General features: G+C 41.0%; 1 protein-coding gene across 4 annotated transcripts in view; it reads right to left on the reverse strand.

Moving 5' to 3' along the window:
• Window positions 1–23,375, reverse strand: part of LOC146805832 (N-acetylated-alpha-linked acidic dipeptidase 2-like) — a 768,743-nt gene that overhangs the window by 511,088 nt on the left and 234,280 nt on the right. For all 4 annotated transcript variants that reach the window (XM_085623135.1, XM_085623133.1, XM_085623136.1 and 1 more), the window contains one exon: window positions 11,325–11,442. In XM_085623135.1, coding sequence (XP_085479261.1) covers window positions 11,325–11,442 — 118 coding nt within the window. The remainder of the gene's footprint in view (window positions 1–11,324; window positions 11,443–23,375) is intronic.

Raw genomic sequence — 23,375 nt, forward strand, 5'->3', positions numbered from 1 at the left:
AACGAAAACTGTCCAACTTTTACTGGAAGAGGAGCTAACTCATATATTGACCACATTTTACTGTCTAATGATTGTGCATACTCCAACTTGTGTGTTAATGAGCAAACTTTAAGTGATCACAACAGTATCTCTTTATCACTGCATAGTTGGGGTTACAAAAACATGGATGCCAACAATTGTATTAATAATATCGAGGCAGTAAGACCTAATGGGTTTAGGATTAAATGGACAAAGGTTGTCCCACATGAATTGTTGGAGGAGGTCTTAAGAAAATGCAACATGGAGGTAAATTATTGTATTGGCGATGAGGTACACTCGCATGTTGTACTTGACCACCTATGTACAATTAATGAAACAATTGACAACCTACTTACAAAACCATATAAGGGGAAAAAAGAAATCAACACTGGTTGGTTTGACAAAAGCTGTACTCAGGCTCTCCATGCTTTAAAACAAGCGTTGAGCTCCAAACCTCGAAACTGTACAATAATTAAAAATTGTCGTGTTGTTTATAAAACATCACTTATTAAGAGGAAAAAAGCTCTCCAAGAGGAGGCCTGGAACAATCTCAGCTTTGCGGCCGAAATAAATGATAGTAAATTATATTGGCATACTATAAACAGCCCTTTTTTAAAAAATTATATAGTGCCTGAAATAACTTCTCACGTTGACTGTAAATCGTGGATGCATCATTTTTTAAATATTTTTAACCCGGATAGGTTAATTTTAGATTCCCATCAGGATAATGAGTTTACCTGGCCAAGATTGCCCCTGGCTATTGGCCTGGACGAGGTCTATGAGGGCCTAAGTAACAGCAAAGGTGGCAAGGCGCCTGGCCCGGATGGGGTCCCGCTGGATTTATATAAGTCCGAGTTACATCTGTGGGCCCCCATTCTGACCAGGTTATTCAACGCAACAGTGGAGGGACAGATGCCAATTTCCTGGGGCCAGTCTATAATCATTCCCCTTTTCAAGAAGGGCTCCAGGTCTGAGGCAAGTAATTACCGTCCCATTTCCCTATTAGACGCATCTATAAAAATTATGAGCAGAATAATTTTAAATAGACTTGAGACTTGGGCCAAGGACAATTCGATAATTTCAAAGGCACAATACGGATTCAGGAAAGGTCTGGGGACGTTGGAGCAGTGCGTTAATTTAGACCTCCTTATACATAAATACACTGTTGCTAAGGATGGTAATCTGTTCCTCTGTTTCGCAGACCTAAGCAGCGCCTTTGATCTTGTAGATCACAATATTTTATGGGACACCCTGTTAGATCTGGGCGCCCCCAAAGAGTGTGTATACTTTCTGGCCCGGTTATACTCCGGACTTTCATGCAAAGTACGTTATGGTCCTATGGGAGAATGCACGCCCTTTTTTAAAGTTGCAAGAGGAATTCGCCAGGGGTGCATCTTGGCTCCGTTTTTATTTTCAGTATTTATAAATGAAATTGATTCGATTTTAAGCAAATTGCCCTCAGACGCCCCTGTGATTGATGGAAGCGTTACTCCTATTTTATTATACGCAGATGATGCGGTTCTTTTATCACGAACACAGAATGGCCTACAACGCCTTATAGATAGATTTGTGTTATTTACCAAAGATAGGAAACTGATAATCAATAAGACTAAGACTTTTGTTATGACCTGCGGAAAGAGGGTGAAATCTAATTCTTCCTTCTTTATTGATAAAGTTAAGATACAATTGGTCAACAGTTTCTGTTATTTGGGGATAACATTTTCTAGGGATGGGAAATGGACTAACGAGGACGAGAATGTGAGGTTAAAGATGAATAGAAACACCAGTAGTATTTTTAGATTTGCGGCTAAATTAGGGCAAAGGAGAATGAAAGATATGCTGGCTATTTACAAAGCTAGGTGTATTTCATCCGCTTTATTTTATTTTTTTTAATTTTTATTTTTATTGAAGTACTTTAGTTACAGTAAGGATTGCTGGTCAAACATATACAGTATCAAATACCATAAAAAACAGCTTCAACATAAAGGATTCTCACATAATAAAGTTAAACATCATCCACTAAATAACCATCAGTCCGAATCAAAAAAAGAACCCCAAATTTTATCAAATTTTCTCCCACCTCCCACCCGCAGAGCATAAATTTGTTCACTCTTTCTTACTCTCCTCATTTTCTGTATCCACTCTAATTTACTTGGAATCTGTTTTGTCCGCCAGTTTTGCAGTAGTAAAGATCTTGCAACTACCGTTACTATATACAATAGTTTAGTCAATTGGGCGGATATTTTAAGATCTGAATCAAAACCATATAGTATCAGTTTTTCATTAAAAGGGAGCGTAATTTTGAAATTAATCTGGCAGAACACAAAAATATCGTCCCAAAATTCCCTTATATTGGTACAGTGAGCCATTACGTGAGACCAGTTAGCGGAAATGTGCTGAGTACATCTGAAACAGTTTGAAGGATAGTTTGAATACATTTTGGAAATGGCAGCAGGAGTACGATATAATAACCATTTCCCCAAAAATAACATTCTTCGCCAATTAGCTCCCCGAAGTATATTAAAATTAAAATGGTTAATGGTCTTCCAAGTATTCATAGATAATACATGGTTTTCTTGTTCCTTCCATTTTTTAATTACTTTTTTACTTAAATCCGTTTCCCTACTATATGCTAAGCAACGTTTCCATTCCCCTGGTCTCTTTATACACTCATTTATCAAGAGATCTTTAACCAATTGCGTTGGTTGATTAAGCTGTTCAATATCAAGTTGGCCCAAAAATTTAAAAATAGTATTATATGACAAAACCAACAAAAAATTTGTCTGAACAAGACTTGCCATCTCTCTAGGAGTTATCCAGCCTCCATTTTTTTAAAAATCAGCTACTTTACTAAATCCTACTCTGGCCCAATTGTCCACTATATCCGATCTACCTTTAATACCTATCAATGGAAAAATACTGGACAGTGGAGTTGTTGCATTAACTAGTGGGAGTGAATATCTATTAAACATAACAGTACGTTTTTTAAGAAACCATAAGAGAATCTTATAGCGAACTAATTTGGGGGATTTAAAAATCTGCGGGGGAGGGGGTAGCTCATTTTCAAAACAAATTAGATCGAAGAAACAATTAATAAACAAATTTTGACCTAGAGTTGGATTCCTAAATCTCGACAGATACTGTATAAAATAGGCATTATAATAATCTCTAATATTTGGCAGAGAAAGTCCTCCTTGATCTAAATCAGCATAGAGAGTATTGATTGCTATGCGAGGAGGCTTCTTTGCCCATACGAATGCAGAGAACATAGATTCAATCTTGGAAAAATACGTTCCTGATAAAAAACAAGGAATAGTAGAAAACAAAAAATTAAATAATGGAAGAATGGACATTTTTATCAGGGCAACCCGACCCAGGATTGATAGTGGCAGGGAATTCCAACGTGTAAACATTAAGCGGATTTTAGAAAGAAGGGGATCGAAGTTAAGCATATATAAGTCCGTAACTGACTGTGAGAAATAGACCCCGAGATATCTTTTGGGTTTAGTATTAATGCAACACTTTAGATCGGGATGTATTTCTGGATCTCTGTTCCCACAAATCAGAATCTCTGTTTTCTTTTTGTTTATCCGGTAACCCCCTAAGGCTTCGAACTCTTCGAAGATCTGAAGCATCTTAACTTGCGAATGAAGCTCAGGTTTAATTAATAACATAATATCATCCGCATAAAGTTTGATCTTACTTATTGAAGGAATAGGGGGAGAGATATTAACACAGTTCCTTATTGCAGCCGCAAGGGGCTCAATAAAGAACGCAAACAAGACTGGGGATAAGGGACATCCCTGTCTCGTACCTCTCTTAACGAAAACAGTACCGACCATTACCGTATTTATAATAATATTTGCTTTGGCCATAGTATACAGATTTCGAATTAAATTTACAATTTTATGGGGAATACCAAAGTGCCTTAAAATAATAAAAAGTGTCTCCCAAACCACCAAATCAAACGCTTTTTCTGCATCTAATAACAAAATCAATGCTGGGATCCCTCGTGTCTCAAAATAATCTAAGGCATCAACTAAATAATGTGTGTTTGTAAACAGTTGCCTTCCTGGAATAAAACCATTCTGATCCGGGTGGATCAATTCTGTTGAGATTTGATTCATGCGCATTGATATTAATTTAGTAACGATTTTATAATCTGTGTTTAGTAAGGTAATTGGTCGGTACGAGTTTGGGTCTTTAGCATCCTTCCCCTTCTTCAGAAAACTCACCACCGTTCCTTCTCTAAAAGAGTCCGGGATCGAGCCTCCTTCCAACATCGAATTTAATAATAACAAAAAAATATTTGAAAAAGTGCAAAAAAACATTTTAAAAAATTCCGCTGGAAATCCGTCTGGGCCAGAAGCCTTCCCATTTGGTAGGTTTTTGACCACCAATTCTACCTCTTCCACTGAGAAAGGGCATAACAATGCTTCCTGATCGATTTGAGAAAGGCAGGGCAATGCACAATTTTCTAAAAAATCCGATAGTTTTATTTGATCAATACTATGTTGTTGACTATAGATTTTATTATAGTGAGTGAGCATTATCTTCCCTACCCCAATCGAGTCTATTGTATCTATTTGAGTCGCTGGGCATCTTAATTCTCTGATCAAATTAGCCGTTGCTTGTTCTCTCACCTGCCAAGCTAGGAACTTCCCAGTAAAATTACTGTCTTCATATATTTTTTGAGAATGTCTGCGAAAAATCTCCTCGCTTTGAGCATAATAATGTGCGCTTAATGCCCTTTTGGCTTCATCTAATTGATGTGAGATCGTATTGGATGAATTCGCCTGTCTTAATTTGTTTAAAGCTTGTATTCTTTGTTCCAGCGCCTCTTTTTTACTTTTAATTGCTTTAAATACTGCTGCATCTTTACTTATAATTATACCACGGATAAAGGCTTTCATAGCATCCCAGATGATATTAATCGGGGCCGAGTTGGCATTGCGAAATACAAAATCATTGATCTCTGTTTTCAAAGACGTTACCCACATTTCATCATTCAAGTATGTTTTGTTGAATACCCAACGCTTAGGAGTCTTTGAGTTTGGATCCAGAGCAAAATTAATAACCAACATTGCATGATCTGAGAACCCATTATGAATAGGCCTTTGATTCAACATATTAAGCTGTCTAGAGGCTAGAAAAAAGTCAATCCGTGAAAAAGACTTAAACCTGCCTGACCAACATGTGTATTCTTTTTTTGACGGATATTGAGTGCGCCATGGATCACAAAGGTCCAAAGTTTTTTTATAGTTAAGAATAACTTTCAATGATTTAGGTTTGACTTGTTTCCTAGATTGCGTGGTCTTATCCAGCCGTAAATTCATAATTAGATTGAAATCTCCTCCAATAATAATATCTCCTGTCACCATCAGTAAAGATTGAAATAGATCCTCATAAACTGAGGAGCAATCGTCTACCGGAGCGTATAAACTGACGAATGTAATAGGTCTCAATCTATTTTTTATTCTACAAGAGGCCCAGCACCAACGTCCTGATGCATCCTCATTTGTTTGTATGATCTCAGGATAAATATTCTTATTCAGAAATATGGCAACCCCTCGCTGAGCCTCTGAAAATGAAGAGAAACCACGATATGAGGCCCATTTTTTAAACATAGAGAATTGATCCAATTTTGCATTTGGGATATGAGTCTCCTGCAGCAATATTACCGAAGGATTTTCCGACTTAATCCAAAGCTCTATGGCCCGTAATTTCTTTTTGTTATTTAAGCCGTTCACATTGAAAGAAATAATTTTCAAACAGTCACTACTCAGTATTTAGATAGATTACATATTTTCTGGAGGAATCTCTCATTTTAGTAAACAAAAAACCACCTATCAGGCATAGAATAGTTAATAAAAAACATAATAATAGACCTAGCACTAAAGACTTCATTATTTTAACCCCTACAACACACCCACCACCCCCCCAAACCCTACCCTCCAATCGCCCCCCCCACCCCCACCATTGGCTAAGATTCCCCAACCCACGCAGACCAATGGTTCCAACCCCCTACCAATCGGGTGACATCTCTCACCCCCTGGACCCCCTGGACTCCGCACTCCATCCTGTGCACCTGATCCTCCCCTCACCCTACCAAAAAAAAAAAAAAAAAAAAAAAAAACATCATCTAACCACGACCGTCACAACTATCAGTCTATATTTAGGGAAAGAAAAAAACCCCAGACCCAACAAAATCCAAGTCCAAGTCCTTAAAGACCATAAATTTCCCAAATTCTTCCAAATTTATCCTTATAAAGAGCTAGAAATGTCCCGGAGTAGTTCCTGCGCTGCTGCAATATCTGACAACATAAAAAATTTGCCTTTCACTAAAACTTTGAGTTTGGATTGCTGTGCTATCGTGGCTTGAGCTCCTTTAGCTTTAAATAATTGTAGCATCTGGACAAACTCTTTTCTTCTACGAGCAGCAGACGCAGACATGTCTGAAAAAATACGACACTTCACGGTTTCATTGACGAAGAATTGTCTTTGCTGAATTGCCGTTGAAAGAATAGTCTCCTTAATCCGTATGTCCGAAAAATTCAATAAAATTGTTCGAGGAAGGGAAGAATTTGGGAAAGGCTGAGCGGGAACGCGATGCGCTCGCGTAATAGTCAGGTCGCCCTCATGATTAGGGATGACTTTAGATTTCAAAAAAGAGGTGACCCACTGCAGCGTGCTGGGCCCTTCAAGACCCTCCGGAACCCCCACTATGCGTAGGTTAGATCGACGATTATAGTTCTCTAAATCGTCCAATTTGGATTCAAGAGCACGTGAGGTGAGGGAGAGCTGATTTGTGTCCTGTTTGGCCTTAATCATTTGATCCTCCAAACTAGAAATGCGGGTTTCGGCTTCTTGCAATCGAGCGGGGAAAGCGGAAAAGAGATCTTCCATTTTATCCAGACGTTGATGAATTAAAGCTAGCTCAGATCTCTGGAACCTCTTCAGCTCTCTAACCTCGTCGAGGATTAAATTTAACATATCCTTGACTGTCATCTTCATCTCCCCCACTGTCTCAGTATCCAAATCAAGCAAAGGACTGAGATGGTCTCCATTAGAGACATTAGAGACAGATTTAGTGGTCGTAGCATCCGCCATAGTTGTTGGGGGATGTGTGGAGGGATTATCACTCAACGAAGGCGTAGAAGGCATAGATAACATAGGGGGTGCCCCTAAATTAAATTTAGGTGAAGAATTAGGAGGGTGAATAATTGGAGGAGAGAGAGCAGAAGAAACTTGGGCAGACACGACATTTTTCTTTTCAAAGAGAGGAAATGATTTAGTGCCTTTAACCCCTTCCACTGGGATTGCCTGCGTGGATGCCCCGTCTTTAAAGAACGAAGATCCTGCGATTTCTGTGCAGTGAGAAGCTTTCAAAACTGAAGATGGAGATAGAGATGAAGACAGAGTCTCACAGATAGATTCCTCGAGCTCTTCCGAACTTTCTGCACTGTGACTTCTCTCCTTTGCCTTACCATCACCGAGGCACCCCTTATTTAATAATTTGGCGGCATTCCGCGCCTCTTTAGCCTGAATGCGAGAAGCCTTCGCCTTCCGTGTATTCAACAGCTTCCCCATCCCCAAAAGCAGATAGAGCAAATATAGGCCTTAATCGATGTCGTTGTCACCGGATGCTGCTACCATAAGCTAGTTCTGAGATATGAGAGTTCAAAAAGTTCAAAAAGAAATTTTAAGTCGTTTTTGTTGAAGCTCACCTGGCGCTTGCAGCTCAGCCACCTCTCACTGTAGCAGCCGCATCCAAGACCCTCGGGCGCAGCGTCAATGCTGGACGCAGGTACAGACACCGGCTCTGGGATGAAAATAATACTGTGGACGCTGCCCTGCGATGCTGCGATGTTGCGAAGTACAACGCTATGTCAGAGGCGGCACGTCTCGAAGTCCATGAACCAAGCTGCTTCCCTGCCCAGAAACGATGATGAAGACGATGAAAACGAGCTTTCACGGCAAGCTAGTAGCAGTATGCTGCTCCCCCGCCGTTTCAGACGCGCCAGCCGCTCACGCCGTCAGCCGCCATCAACCGCGCCGGAGCTGCAGAGCTTCGAGGGGAAAGGGAGGAGCCAGGAGCCGGGAGTCCTCAGGTGCGCGTGGAGGCGTGGATCTCCGTCGCGCCGTCCCATTTCATCCGCTTTATATGGGGCAGGAGTATGGGGACACCATCCTGTTAATAGTTTACAGAATGATGAAAATAAGTTTTTGAAGAAACTGCTATGTGCCCCCCCCTCAGTTCCCAATATTTTAACTCATATGGAAGCCGGTATTGACTTTATCATGGACCTAGCTGCATTACGCCCATTGTTACTTTGGCGCTCCATCTGGTCCAAAACTGAGACAGTATTTACACAAACAATCATTAAGGATTGTTTGAACCTTGATAATTTGTCTCGTATACCATGGCTGAGCTATATTTACTACTGGTTTAATCTTCTGTTTGATTGTAATATTCGTCTGAACCCTGAAGCAGCTGCACTGATACCAAAGAAAGATATAAAATTGAGGTTTCTAGCACATAAGAATGCGGCTAGAGAGAATCAGTCCAGTAATTTAATAACTGTTGCTTCTTACCTTGATCTGAATTTAAGGAGAGGTTTCCAGACATATCTTGCGATTGTGACTTATAACTCCCACAGATTTGTCCTAACCCGCCTAAGGCTAGGGATTGTGCATCATTTAGTCTCATTCCCGGATATGAAGATCAAATCTAATATGCTGTGTCCTTGTGATAACATTTCAAAACAAAGCTGCTGTCACTTTTTATTGTTCTGTAAATTTTATTGTCATTTTAGGAAATTTTATCTAAAACCTATCCTTTTAAAACATAAGATACGTTCTACCAAATCAGCAATGAAGTTTTTAACAACTCTGGAAAGTCCTGATACCTGTTTTTTTGTGGCATCCTATGTGCTAAAATGCATGAATATAAGGAAGTCCATAGTCTGTGTCGATTAGTTATATTTTGTTATGTACTTTGCACATTTAGGTATCGCTCAGACTTTTATATGCACTTTGTAGTTTGAGTGAACTCTGGATGAACATTGTATTTCTGGTACTGTTTCTATACTTAGCATCTTTTGCACATCTGCACATATTAGACACTTTATATGGAACCTGCACTTTGTTAAAAATATAATGTAGATGCTTTGTTGGTAAACTAAGTTTAATTCTGAACTGTTCAAGGAAGCACTATGCACTTTAACAATGTTTTTACATATTGTCTTCTGTCATGTTCAGTGTACAAGATATTTTTGTTTGCTATGTATTTTATGTGTTTTGTTCTGCTTATATATTTGTATTTTTACATACCGAATAAAGCTTTTGAACTTGAACTTGATTATTGTTTCTTAATGCTGGATCTGCACTGTTTTACCTGCTCATGTTAGCCTGCATCCTAGGCCCTGTACCTGCAACATGCACTCCAGTGTTTTTAAGGCACATAAACCGTGATGGTTCTAAACTGCAATCAGAAAACTTTGTCAAAGATAGCACTTAATTTATTGAGGTTTAACAGATCAAAAGAGCTCTAACATTTAAAACAAAATATGTCTCCCTTTAAAGAAATATGACTTGAAGGGGTGGATCCATTTGGATTTCATTGTTTCCAGCCTCACAGTAAGATGTGCCGTATATCTCTAGATCATAATTTAAAAGTAAATCTGGCCTCATGTTCAGAGAGTCCAAAATGTGCTCAGTCTATTTTGTGTGCTTTGGCCAAAATATAAAGATAATCTAAATGTTGAGTAAAACCCAGCTGGAAAGCCATCAACACTAGGAGTTATGTTGTTAGCCACCAGCCTAACTTCATGCATACTGTAAGGTATATAGATTAGAGGGTTATGATTTTTTCCCTTGCCACTCATTATCCTAATGTTGCAATAAGGGTTCATTTGGGTACAAAGCGATTGTTATTAAGAAGAAAACCTAACCATGGTGTTACATTTTGAGTTCCGAGTTTGTGCTTCTCCAGACAAAGCACTCAAAATATACTGCCTACCAGTATGAATGACATGTCACTCCTACACCTTGCAGTCCTCTGTCATATGTAACATGTCTTATACACGGATTTCATTCCTATGATTGATTGTCTCTGTTTAATGTGTGCAATGTAAAGTACACCCTACACTGGTATGAGTAACGCTATAAAACAAATTAAATGCATCTCAGAGAGTGTGGTGATGGAGACTTGAGGGGCACTGTTGAAGGGTAATAGTGAGGGAATCACTGGCAGAGGTGGTCATTGGGGGGTGTCAACAAACATCGTCGCACAGGCCGCCACCAGCTCTAAGGCCGTCCCTTGCGGGGCACATTGTGTGCCTCTGAGAAAGAATTCATGTTAATTGCAGCACATGACTGACATTGCAATTAACATGAATACTCACACAATCTCCACTTGATATTTGTCGCTGCACCCACATGCGCGGTTGGGTGCCTGGCGCACATAGCCTTGACTGCAGTGCACAGAGACTTTACTCTGCTGCACACAGAGGAAAGAAATTGGAGGGAACATTGTCCAAAACACATGTGTTTTCAAAAGTGGGCAGAAGGGACAAACCGTGCCACAGCCTATTCCCAGCCACCATGCATGACCTTGCACATGCATGAGGCAGTGTGTTCTTCGCTGTCAGAGGCAGAAAACTGCTGATGACGGCTTGGCACACCACCACCATCAGCAAATTATAGTGAGGGTCCGGTCACTGGGGCTACATAATGCAGTCCTTAGGGTTGGAATTGGCCACACCAGGACAAAAATCTGTCCTCCGTGCTTCCAGTCTCCCATGATTCACCCAATATGGGTAATCTGGTAGTGCTAGGCAACACGAGTATATAACAGTATTCTTAAATCAATAGTACACCTGAGGGCCAGAGAGTGCACCCAATTGGCACATAGGCATCTAGTCTCAACTTTTTTTGGCCCCAGCCAACAACCTTACAAGACATCCAGTTTTCATTAAGAATACCCACTACTTCCACACTGGCTCTTCCAATTACAACTCACAAACCAAGCTGTTGTGTACCATGGAACCCTCAAAACAGGGCCAAAACCCCATTGACACTGCAAGGCCACAACAATGGCAGACAGCCCACTCTATTAATATGTTTGAAATAACACAACACAATTTTTTGGAGTAGTGTGGTATTTAATTATGACACCCTACTGTCACCTGTGTATATTTGCAATAAAAAAGGTAAACCCTTGTGGAGAAGATTTCAACTGCTTTCATAGAACAGATACATTTACAACAAGTAACTCAACAGCAAAGGTATTAGAGGAGACTTACCGTAAGAACATTCTGATATTTTCTGCCTTCATTTCAGACACTAATTGTGCTCTCTTGTTACTCTGATTTTCTAAGGTTTGTGTCTCTTTGTTAGATCGACTGGGCCTTGACAATGCACCTGGAAACATCAGTCAATGAACAGGAATGTTAGAAATGAGGATCCCAGCAGATCAAACTATGAACATTACATCTCCAACATGAACTGTACCACTTTTTCTTGTTTGGTTTCTTACACACGGAGGGTCATTTGTTAAAGAAGTTGGCTGAAAGAAAAATATAGAAAGCCCTTCTATTCATTGTATAGTTATGTCTGAGGATGAATGGATAAAGTCAACCAACATTGCTGCATTTTAAAATACTTCAAAAAAACAAAAAACAAAAAAACATTTAAGCAAATACAACTCTAGTAAATCAAGAAAGGAGGGTTGTCGAAGAAACTAATGATAATTCTTTACAAGGAAGTCAAATATTTATTGGAAATGTTTACCATACTCAAAGTACATGTTAGACCCGTCATCCTTAGGGTCGTCTTTCCCCAATGTGTTTGTGTTAGAAATGGGGGTCTCTAGTTGGCAGAGGTAGGTACCTTTGTCCAAATAGGGAACCTTGCGTCTAGTCAGGGTAAGAGGGATACACTCCTTAAATAACCCCTGCTCACCCCATTGGTAGCTTGGCAGGTGCAGATGGGCTTATCTCAGAGGCAGTGTGTAAAGCATTTGTTAACACATACAGTAATACAGTGAAAACACTACAAATGGGCACCACTCCAGTTTAGTAAAATAAGTAATCTGTATCTAAACCAAAACAAGACCAAACAACAAAAATCCACAATACAGTTATCAAGATATCCTTAAAAATAAGTTATTCACTAAAATACAGCTTATAGCAACAAATGACTCCACCTGGAGTTATAACGACGTTGTGACAGATGAAAGTCCCCAAGTACGGCACCGACCGCGAGGTGCGCAGCGTCGGGGCCACAAGGAACAGTACCTTGGAAACGGTAAAAGCAAAGATGGTGCATGGCGTCGGGGAGGTGATGCTTAGTTGCTGCCGAGTGGCGTTGGTTCCTTACAACCCCAAGGGAGGTGAGGCCTCTGTTTCTTACTGCGGTGCAGGGGAGGTGAGACGTTGGTTCCTTACTGTGTTGCGGAGGTGATGTCACGATGGCCGTGGTCCCTTACGCCGGTACGATGTCGATGGATTCGGGGGTCGCCCACGTCGAGGATCGGCTCTGTGTTGATGAAGCACCGGCATCAATGAGGTCGGGGCTACGGTGTGAGTCAGGACGTTGCGTCGTGGATATCACGAGCGTTGTCCGCAGCTCCATTGTAGGAAGCGGCCTCGATGTCGGCTTCGGAGTCGATGCAGCACGGGGTCAGCCGGCATCGGGCCTACAGTGAAAGTCGGGGCGATGAGTCATGCCCGTAACAAGCAGTGCCCACGGCTTCGGTGCAGGTTATGGCGTCACTCGCCCGCATCGGTGTTGCAATTTCTTTCTGTGGCAGCTGAAACAGCAGTTCCAGATGCAGTGACACAGAAGGGGGGACATTTTTGTGTCCCTGAGACATGAGAACAGGAGGCAAGTTCAGTTTCAAGCACTTGGAGATCTTGTCCTCAAGTAGGTGACAAAGCAAACAGCAAAGTCCTTTTCTCCTTTCCTTGGCAGCAAGAAGCCACTGCAGGTCAACCCCGACAGCGAACAACACAGTGGCAGTATTCCTCCTCAGCTTCTCCAGCTCTTCTCCGTGGCAAAGGTTCCTCTTGATTTCCCAGAAGTGATATAAAAGTCTGAGGTCTGGGCCCCACTTTTTATACACACAAATCCTTTGTTTTCTGAAGGCAGAGTGTGTCTGTACCCCGCCAAAACCAGTTCTGTCCTCACTGGTGCAGCTTCCTGGCAGGAGGTGGAGACAGCATTGTTGAAGGCAGACCAGGCCCATTCAGGTAAAAGAAATCTCCTCCCCCTACTCTAAATGCAGCCCAGGTCTATTCGGCCCAGCCCTGACTCAGACTTTTGGAGCCACTGCCCCTCTCCAGCCCCTGTCATCCAAAAGCCAGACATGCAATACAAAAACCTAGCAGAGGCACACTGGATGGTTAGGCAAGAAAATACCTACTTTCTAAAAGTGGCATTTTCAAACACAGTATGTAAAAATCACCCTCACTAAAAGATCCATTTTAACATTCTGAGTTCAGGCATACTAAACTGTTTTTATACCTTGTTCCCAGGGCCAGTTATGTTTATAAGATGTTATAAACAAACACCCATTCTGTTCTATGGGAACAGGTAGCCTTACAATAGTGAAATTGGCAGTATTTCACTCTCAGGACATGCCACACACATCAGGGCATATCCTACCTTTCACTTACAATGCACCCTGCCCATAGGGGTGACTAATATGTAGAAAACGGAAGGTTTAGGGACTGGCGAGTGTGTGCACTTGCCAAGTCGACATGGCAGTCCCAGACTGCACACAGGCTCTGCAATTGTAGGCCAGAGTTACATTTTACAGGATGCTTCTGTGGGTGGCATAATCAGTGCTGTAGCCCACTAGCAGCATTTGATTTACAGGCCCTGGGCACACACAGTGCACTATACTAGGGTCTGACAAGTAAATCAAATATGCCAATCATTGAACCACTAAAAGGGAGCACTTGCACTTTGGCACTGAACAGCAGTGACAAAGTGCCCAAAGCATCTAGACCAGCAAAACGGAGCCCAACACAGCAAAAACACAGGAGGTAAAGGCAAAAATGCAGGGGAGACCCACGCCAATGGTGCCAGGTCTAACAGTTTGCCTTACTCCTCCATTTTTGCTGATCACGTTTTTTTTTGCCTTAGGACTCTGCACTTTATCACTACCAACCAGTGCTTAGGTTTGTGTGCTGAATTCCTAAAACATGGTAACATTGACTTACACCCAATTGGCGCACTTAATTTACATATAAATCCCTAGTAAAGGGGTACTAAATGTACCTGAGGCATGCTACTATTGAGTCTGCAAAACTAATTGTGCTACCCACTTAAGTAGTCGGGTATAACATGACTCAGGCCTGACATTGCAGCCTGTGTGTGCAGTTTTAAACTGCCATTTTGACCTGGCAAAATAAATCTTTTGCCAGGCGAAAACCTACCTTTTTCATATATAAGCCATCCCTAGAGTAGGCTACATATCGCCCATAGGGCATGGTGCAGTTTATTTAAAAAGTTGGACATGCTGTTTCAAGTTTTACTGTCCTGGTAGTAAAAAAGCTCTTAAAATCGTTGTTCACTATTGTAAGGCCTACCTCTCTCATAGGAGAACATTGGGTTACTTTATCACATTTAATAGTGATAACTTCAATTGGGAGCAAGTAGGAATGTCGAGTTTGCTGTCTAAAGAATTGTAATTTAAAACTCTCATTAATGGTAAAGTCAGATTTTAAGTCGCAATTCTGCAAATGCCACTTTTAGAAAGTTGCCATTTTCTTGTCCCAACCATTTGGTGCCTGCAGCCTGTATCCTGAGTCATATGACTAGGTGTAGCTAGCAATTGGTCTATGTGTATTACTCCCAGACAGTGAGACAAAGGTGAATAGTTGTTGGCAGTATGGGTCATCTCTGCTTTGATAGAAGGGAGGAGCCGTCACCTACCATCTATAGACATCACAAAGGCTCTGCCTCAGCACACTCACAAAGGGTTTCAAATGTGTTGTGCCCCTGGACAAGCTTGTGGCCAGGGCAGGACAACAAGAATTTCCAAACTCCTCTGAATGGGGTGGATACCGACAGAACCTTCTGCTACTTTAAACTTGGCACCATATGTAAATATTGGACCATGAGACTTAAATCCTAGGTACACATCTGGCCTGTGAAAGAAGGACTGCTGTTCTTGCTAAGCTAATTGCGCCAGAAATCAAATCTCTCTTCAATCTGTCAATAGAGACCGGGAAAATGCAGTTGGCCTGGAAATCTGCCCAGATTATGCCCATTAACAAAAAGGCCAAAATGGACTTTTCAGTTCTTGCAAATTACTGGCCCATCTATCTGCTTCCTCTCCTTGGAAAGCTCATGGAAGGGCTGATTAATAAACAGCTGTCAGACTACCTTGAAGTAAATAAGATCTTGGACACATCTCAGTCTGGGTTCAGATCTGAGCACAGCACGGAGACAACCTTGGTGCGGTGTTGGACTCCATAAGATGTTCTTTCGATGTCAACACTCCATCTATGCTTGTGCTCTTATACCCGACGGCAGATTTTAACACTCTGTTGCATGCTAGACTATCACAAAGGATAAATGAAACAGGGATCTATGGGACAGCTTTATAGTGGTTTCAAGACTTCTTGGAAAATCAATCTCAAGTCATCTCGCTGGGGACATTTAGGTCTAGAACAATGATTTATGACAAGGGGGTTCTGCAGGGCTCCTGTCTGAGCCCCACCCTGTTCAATATATATGTGGCCACACTTGCCAAGTTCATTAAATCCTTCAGCCTTGAAACTCTGTCTTATGCTGACAACACTCAGCTGATTATCTCCTTTGATCGAAATGTGACTTAAACAAAGGGATGCGTCTAAAACGGGATGAAATCAATTGCAGAGTGGATGTCAGACAATTATCTTTACTTAAATACAGAAAATGATATTTGCAAATGTCCAACAGCAGTGGACGCCCGATTGGTGGCCTCCTGAACTAGACTGTGCTCCCTCCCCCTGTCATGTAGTAAAAAAAATCTAGGCTTCAAGATAGATCAACTCCTTACAATGAAGGAGCAGGTTTTATCCATAACAGGTATCTGCTTCCACATGATGCGTCTCCTGTGGCAGGCACTTCCTTTTTTTCCGCTAGCAGCTAGAAAAACCCTGGTGCAAGCTCTAATTGTTAGTAGGCTTGACTTTGGCAATTCCTTATTTGCTTCCACAAATGAGACACTGCTGTCTTAAAGTGCAGGTCATAAAAAACACAGCGACATGGCTCATTTCCAATCTTCCCACAAGAGCCGCTGCTAGTCCACTTTAAAGATCACTTCACTGGTTGCCGACCAGAAAGCCAATTGTATATAAAAGCTGTTGTTTGACTTTTAAGAAAGGGCCTGGCTACTTACAACAGGGGCTTAAACACAATCACCCAGTGAAGAGACTGCGATCTAAGGACAAAGCACTACTTACTATCCCCCGCATCCTTAGGTCACGGTGTGGTGGTCGATATTCATCATACCTGGCTCCCACCTATTAGAATAAGCTGCCTTCCCAGACTCGCATGTGCATGGACTATACTAAATTTAGAAAATTATCAAAGATTGACCTGTTTAAATTTCAGTACTGTTGGCTGCTATATTAGTTCTCAGAGCGGAGATACTCCTGCAGGGGTGATTAGTGTGCGATACCAAATTAAAGTAATTTAACATAACATATCATAATTGCTCTGTAAAACACGGCTAAACGCTCAGAAATAGTTGTTCATTTTATAAGGTCTGCTAGACTGTTGGTAGAACTTTAGTATAGTGCTGGAATAAATTAATGCAGATTTTTCTGGGGTGCTTAGGCAATTATTCAGGGGCTGACTTATTTTATGATTTCAACTGTGTGACGTCATTAAGAATTTCTGTAGAAACCCCTTAAACCTGTTTTAGAGCAGCCACTATGGTTTGATGTGATGTTCAGCTGCTAGTTATCGCCTGAAAAAGACAATGGCTGGGTTTCCTATGGATGTAAGGTGGTCAGGGAGACCAGACAGGTCCATAAATTGTCCATCAAGGAAAGGAAGTGTTCTTTGTATCAAAAAGATTGGAAAACAGCTGGCCAAAATTGCGGCAAGGTATTTTCAGAAACAGTAAATAGGCTTCAGCAGCAAGACGCTTCACCTAACCAACTCCTAATCTGCAATGTCTCAGGCCAGGGATGGGTTACGAATTCTACCCATATATACCATTTGGAGAAAAATAGAGTGTGTGAAGGTATACTGCAACAGCATCTTGCCCACTCCACCCACCTTCAAGTCACTGTGCAGGAAGTAGAGTGCGCAATCCAATTTAGTGCAGGTGGCAAGGCGCTGGGACCAGACGGGATCCCCATGGATCTTTTTTAGTGTAATTTGGATCTATGGAGCCCCTTAATTATGACTGTATTCAATAATTCTTTGTGTAGCAAGATCCCAGAGCCTTGGTTTCTTTCTACGATGGTGCCGATCTCCAAGAAGGGTGATAGAGTACCCTAGTAGACAGCTCTGTAAAAGTTTTCAGCAGAGTTATCTTCAATCGATTGCAGTCATGGGCCACTGACAAAATTCTATCACCTTGCCAGTATGGTTTTCGCCGAGGGCTAGGTACAGTGGAGCAGACCTTCAATTTACATCGAATAGTGAGTAAATACACTATCACCATGCACTGCCCACTGTACCTTGCCTTTATTGACTGGTAAACCACTTTTGATTATGTAAATTGTGGTTGATGTTAATCAAATTAGGGGTACACGTCCCTCTAGTCAACTTTTTACACAGTCTCCATGGGCATTTAGGTACTAGGATAAGATACGGGCAGCAGTCAGGGGAACTATTGGATGCCTTTTCACTAGTCAATGGAGGTAGGCCAGGAGGTGCGTGTTGGGGCCCCAGCTTTTTATCTTGTATATTAATGATCTGAACACCCATCTATTGAGTTCTACTGGGGATGTGCCAAAAATGTCCAACTCTGCTGTCCCAGCATTATAATATTCTGACAACACAGTTTTGTTGGCTAGAACACCCTGTGTACTGCATATCCTAGGAGAATCTTTTATGTCATTCATGAGTACCCGTGACATGAAAAGAATTTTGGGAAATCCCACATAATGGCTTGTGGGACCGGTAGAAAAACAGCGGCAGCCTTAAAACTGAATGAGCAACAACTTAGGTCAGTATGGAACTTTTGCTATTTCGGCTTGGTGTTTGCCTTAGGCAATTCCTGGCAGCCACAAGTAAACACAGTTCGTCTGAGACTTGGAAGACTGGCAGACTCCCTTTTTAATTCAGCCAAAAAGGATGGTAGGGCCACTATTTCCCCCCTACCTTCAAGTATATAAAATGAAATATGTCCCTACAGCATAATATGGGGTGTGGGAACACCATAACGCTACTGCCGTACAGACAGAAGAAAACAGAATCTGTAGGCGGTATTGAATATACCGCCTTCTAGTGCTAATTTCATTTTGCGCTCTGAAATAAATTTAGAATGTATTTTAGATATCATCAAATTGGCACCTCTCCTGCTGTAGGTCAGTGTGTGGAGTAACATGAAGGCAAGTTTTAACAGAGCAGTAATAGTGAACTGCCTTAACCAATTTAATGGGCTTTCCATCCCTTGGCTGAAGTATTTCAGCAAATCTTTAGCGGACATTGGTCTCCCTGGATTATTTGGTACCCCTGGTTAAGTTATTAAATTCGATAAGAGGGTGGTTAAGTCTAGGCACACCGAATGTAGTACATCACAGAGAATACAAGAAGCTAATATTAAATAAACTATTTGTAATTACTATTTAACTCTTGCGACAGGAGACACTTCACAGTATCTTACTTGGGAGTTGGGAGAGGTCCCTTCATTTTAGATTTAGATCTGGAACGATCTGGTGTTTAACGTGCTTCTCTGATGAGGCAAAGCTTTGGGATGGCTAATTGCCCCCTTGCACTTGGTATGCTAGGGCAGAGCAATCCCAGTTGCATTTTACCCTTTTTGCAGTTTCTATTGCAAATTTTTTCAGCTCTGTCTTAAACCCACACTGAAAACGTTAGCCTTTCAGAAATGTAGAGAGGCTTTAATCTATCTTCAAACGTTAAACAGCCTGGATATTTGTTAAAGTGTGTGTGGTTTTCTGAAAATGGCCATAGGCTGCAGAAAGTCTATGGATGGGAATTAGGTAGGCAGGCCTGATGTTTGATGGGTCAATGTATTTTATCTGTAGTTGGTCATGTATGAATAGTTGGATTTTTTAATTGACTTTTATTGGTTTTTAATATGTGCATAATGAGAATGTTATTTGATGGATTATCTATAATTTATGACAATTGTTTTTAAAGCTATAATGTACGGTTGTGTTTAATCTTATGCTTTATAATCTTTTTCTAAAGATTGAATAAAGATTTTGAACTGAACTGAACTAATGGACAACTTTGTATTTTTAGTTCCACTTTGTATTTTAAGTTATGCGGTGGTATGATAATAATTGGCCAACTCCTATTTTCAATTCAGTAATCAATTACCATTGAGTTGGAAACATTTATTAAACACATGGCTCAAATCAAAACTACAACTTTGTTAAAATGTAACAGAGCAAGCCATTTTGAACCAAATATTTTGTTCTAGAGAAGCGCGGTCAACATCAAATGTGACTGAACATGCCAACCAGACCTTAATCTAGCCAATACAAATGTCAAATGTCAAACATCGATGTTATTTTTGATATGCAATTCATTGAAATATTGATGTGCCAAAAAGAACCATTCAAAGGGCTGAAATTTAAAAGAAATAACTTAATCATAACCTGCAATCATTTGTGTATGCGAGGTCCAATACCATACTAAAGCAATCTGACAGTTAAACAGTGCGAGTAGATTGCCAACACATCTTAATCCTTGTCACTTAATCAATACTACTCTTTCTGTGTTCTCTGACCCAAGGCGATTAAATAATGCATAGTTCCCTACAGAGCATTCAATTATTTTCCTTTCATTAATTTGCTATGGTGGGTTATCCTCAGTATGGACAAATTCTATGTCAGCACTGGAGGCGAGGATTATGCCTTCTTTCTTCACTTTAATAACATAGCAGAGTTATGTTAACAAATGACTACATTTCCCATGAACCATAGGGAAAAAGTAGACAGAAACAAACACATGGTAACAACCAATCCTCATCTAGGAAACCACTGTCCAATCAGGGGCCAGGCATAATCCTCACGTCCGAGTCCTTAATAGAATTGAAACTTTCCGTTACGTTAGCTAGGAAAGTTTTCATTCCACAATCAAACAGTCACTCGGTCCTTGGTTATGAGATATTCTTGGCTAATTCCACTCATCCACATTGATTTAGAATTCTGAGTAGAAACAGAAATGATGCACATGTACTCACAGAAGCCAGATTGCGAACAGTGGGTTCTGCGTCTAAGTCTGATATCACTGACTGCCAGTTAAACAGGATAGCAGTGGTGTGTGGTTGGTATGCAACAGTTCTAAGCAGAGAAAATCTTCCCTTTGTTCCCTACTTCGTGGATCTCCAGGACTTCCAGGCATCCTCCTTATGTGTGTAGAAGGAGGCTGTTGAGTAAAGGCACCTGAAACGGCAGCTTGCATATAATCCTAAGGAATGCCCAGCAGAGGTAAAATGTGGAATCCATTGTGGTGGATCACAAGACTGAGCTAACACGATTTCCTACATAGCTTAATGGTGGGTCAGGCATTCAGCATGATGTCATTGATTTGTTGGGGGGGGGGGGGTGGGGGAGAGCCAAGACCCCGGAGCTAATACATATGTTGCATCAACCGATAGGTCTTTGATTAATTTTCTAAGGGTTTACCAGGGACAAATCATATATCTTTGAGTTTATATTATCAAGAAAAATTGAATTTACAAAACACTAGACAGCCTTGTCTTTTAAATGTGAAAATATTATCAGTAAATCAGTCATTGCACTACTGATCAACTATGCTGGATTGGATTTTCAAAGTCCACTTCCACACTATGAACAAGGGTTTTAAATGATCAAACCGCTTGCCGACTGCAGGTCTACAAATTGTATACAACGTGTGATGGTGATAGCCATAACTAAAGCATAACAACATTATTCTAATGCTACAAAGTGTGGTATCTATAGGGAAAACCTGAACTAAAGCATTATCACTGCTCACAGAGTGTCATAGTCATTGAGATTTGTGTGCACCAAAGAGCTCAAAATCTGAACTCCAAGAAGTCTCATATTCTCACAAGTGTGATCAAATGCGCACACGTGCCACACGAAAGCAAGTAAGTCTTAAAAAACATCATTGGACCTGCAAGAAAATGCATTACTTGGGCAGAGAACTGATACACTGTAAGGAAGCACATTGCAATTTCTCACATTTGTGGATTCCTTAATGCCTAGACATGCATATTATTCACCAGCTTTGAACAGATTTGTTTAAATAACATGACATAACATTATTAGCAACCTACTCTCTAGTTAATCACCAATACACATCAGTCTATAATCACAGCAGTAAAGCTTACAGGCAATTCTTTGCTATCTTTCTTAGGGTGCACAGTACAAGGGCTTGTCATCAACAGAAGAAAGCAAAACTGTCTGCAAAGCACAACAAATGTTTGACTTTGACCCCCAACTATTCATCCAGCATAACATCTATTCGGCACAATCTAGAGTAGTGCAAAACTTCTGCCTGTTTCACTAAACCACGCCCACAAATTCAAGTGGGCAACTTTTCAAACGTGAGAGTAGGGAAATAGGGGTCAGCTAAACAAAAATAAGTTTGAAAAGTGATATACTTATTGCATGTATACTTCGTTGTTCTGCATAGAGAGGTGAAAATTAATTAGAATTATCAGAGATATGTATTTTTTTTTCTAAAGCCATAGTGTTGCGCTGGGATTACTTTTCAAATATTCAGCACAATCAATTTGCAATAGAAAGCTCATCAGCAATTAGTGTTTGCTTAGATAGCTCACGTTGTAACATTGTAATTAGATTTCTACGCAGTTCATCAACACCTTTAAAAACTTGGGGTGTCTAGTGTCACCCAGTAGAGCGGCCTACTTGCACCCCCCTTCACTCGGAAATCCCAGAGACTTTGGGCAGGTTATTGTGGCGAGCAGACTGTCCCTTTTTCTTGCAGATATACCCAACGCTGCCTTTGAATTTCCTTTGTTATGTGAAATTTAAATGTTTGCATATTTCATTATAATTAATACTATAGAAATGGAGAGTAACCCATTGTGGGGAAAACATTCAGAGTCTCTTCTTTATGCTGCAGTCTCCAATTAGTGTTCATAAACATTAACTGTTTATGAAATCTTCCTTTCCATGCCCATATTGCAATAGATTAGTTCCAAGTCTTTCCATTCAAGCAGTGGCGGCTCGCAGAGGGAGTGCTGCGGGGCGGTGAGCCGTGTGGCGATGTAGCAAGCGCAAGGTAAATAGTTTTATTTAATTACTTACTTTACTCCTGTCCATCATATGTCCGAGTCCACTACCCCCCAACCTGCCCCTCCCTCGCCCCACCACCCCGCAGCACTCCCTCTGCGAGCCGCCACTGCATTCAAGATGTGGTTAACACTTTGAAAATCGTACAAATTTTCAGATTTTAGGGCTCTGTGAACCAGATGTGGAAAATTTAGCTTATACCCTACTTCAATAATTGATAGTGTCTTTCCATGGGCTTTAATTGCTTAGGTTTCCACGTAGGAGTACCTCTCGCACTGAGAGATTACCAGTTTATAGGGTTGGTATTGTTTTCCATTGGTGCATTATGGTTAACGTGATTCCGAATTTCTGCTTACAGTTTATACTATACATATATACCATGCAAGACAATAGCATAGATTTTATAAAGTGTATTTTACTAGTGGTTTCCTGCCGCTAGACTAGTAGAGTAGAAAGGATCAGCAGGGGAAAGAGATCGAAGAATCAAGTTTTGAGCTTTTAAAGAGAGGCTGGCAGAGTTGGGGTGGATGGGTTATCACCTGGAAGCAAGCTCCAGTGCTTGGATGCTAGAAAGGAAAAGGCGCCTCTACCCCCTGTTCTGGAACGCTTAAACCTAGGGAGAATCCGTGTCATGTAGGCCGAGGATCCAAGGTATGGAAAGAGTAGTGAATTCAGCGTCTCTTTCTAATGTAGTACAGGGCAGAGTCGTTTACAGCCCGGTAGGCAAGACACAGACTTATGATTATTATATGCTTCTGACTTGGAGGATAATCGAGGTCTTTCAGGGACTAGTGATGGTGCTGCCAAATGGGATGCCTAGAAGTCTAGCGGCAGCGATCTGCACTATCCGAAGACACTGGACAACATTTTCAGAGGCAAGTAAATACAGGGAAGCGGTCTGGT

Source organism: Triturus cristatus, chromosome 8, assembly GCF_964204655.1.
Source record: "Triturus cristatus chromosome 8, aTriCri1.1, whole genome shotgun sequence".
Classification (NCBI taxonomy): domain Eukaryota; kingdom Metazoa; phylum Chordata; class Amphibia; order Caudata; family Salamandridae; genus Triturus; species Triturus cristatus.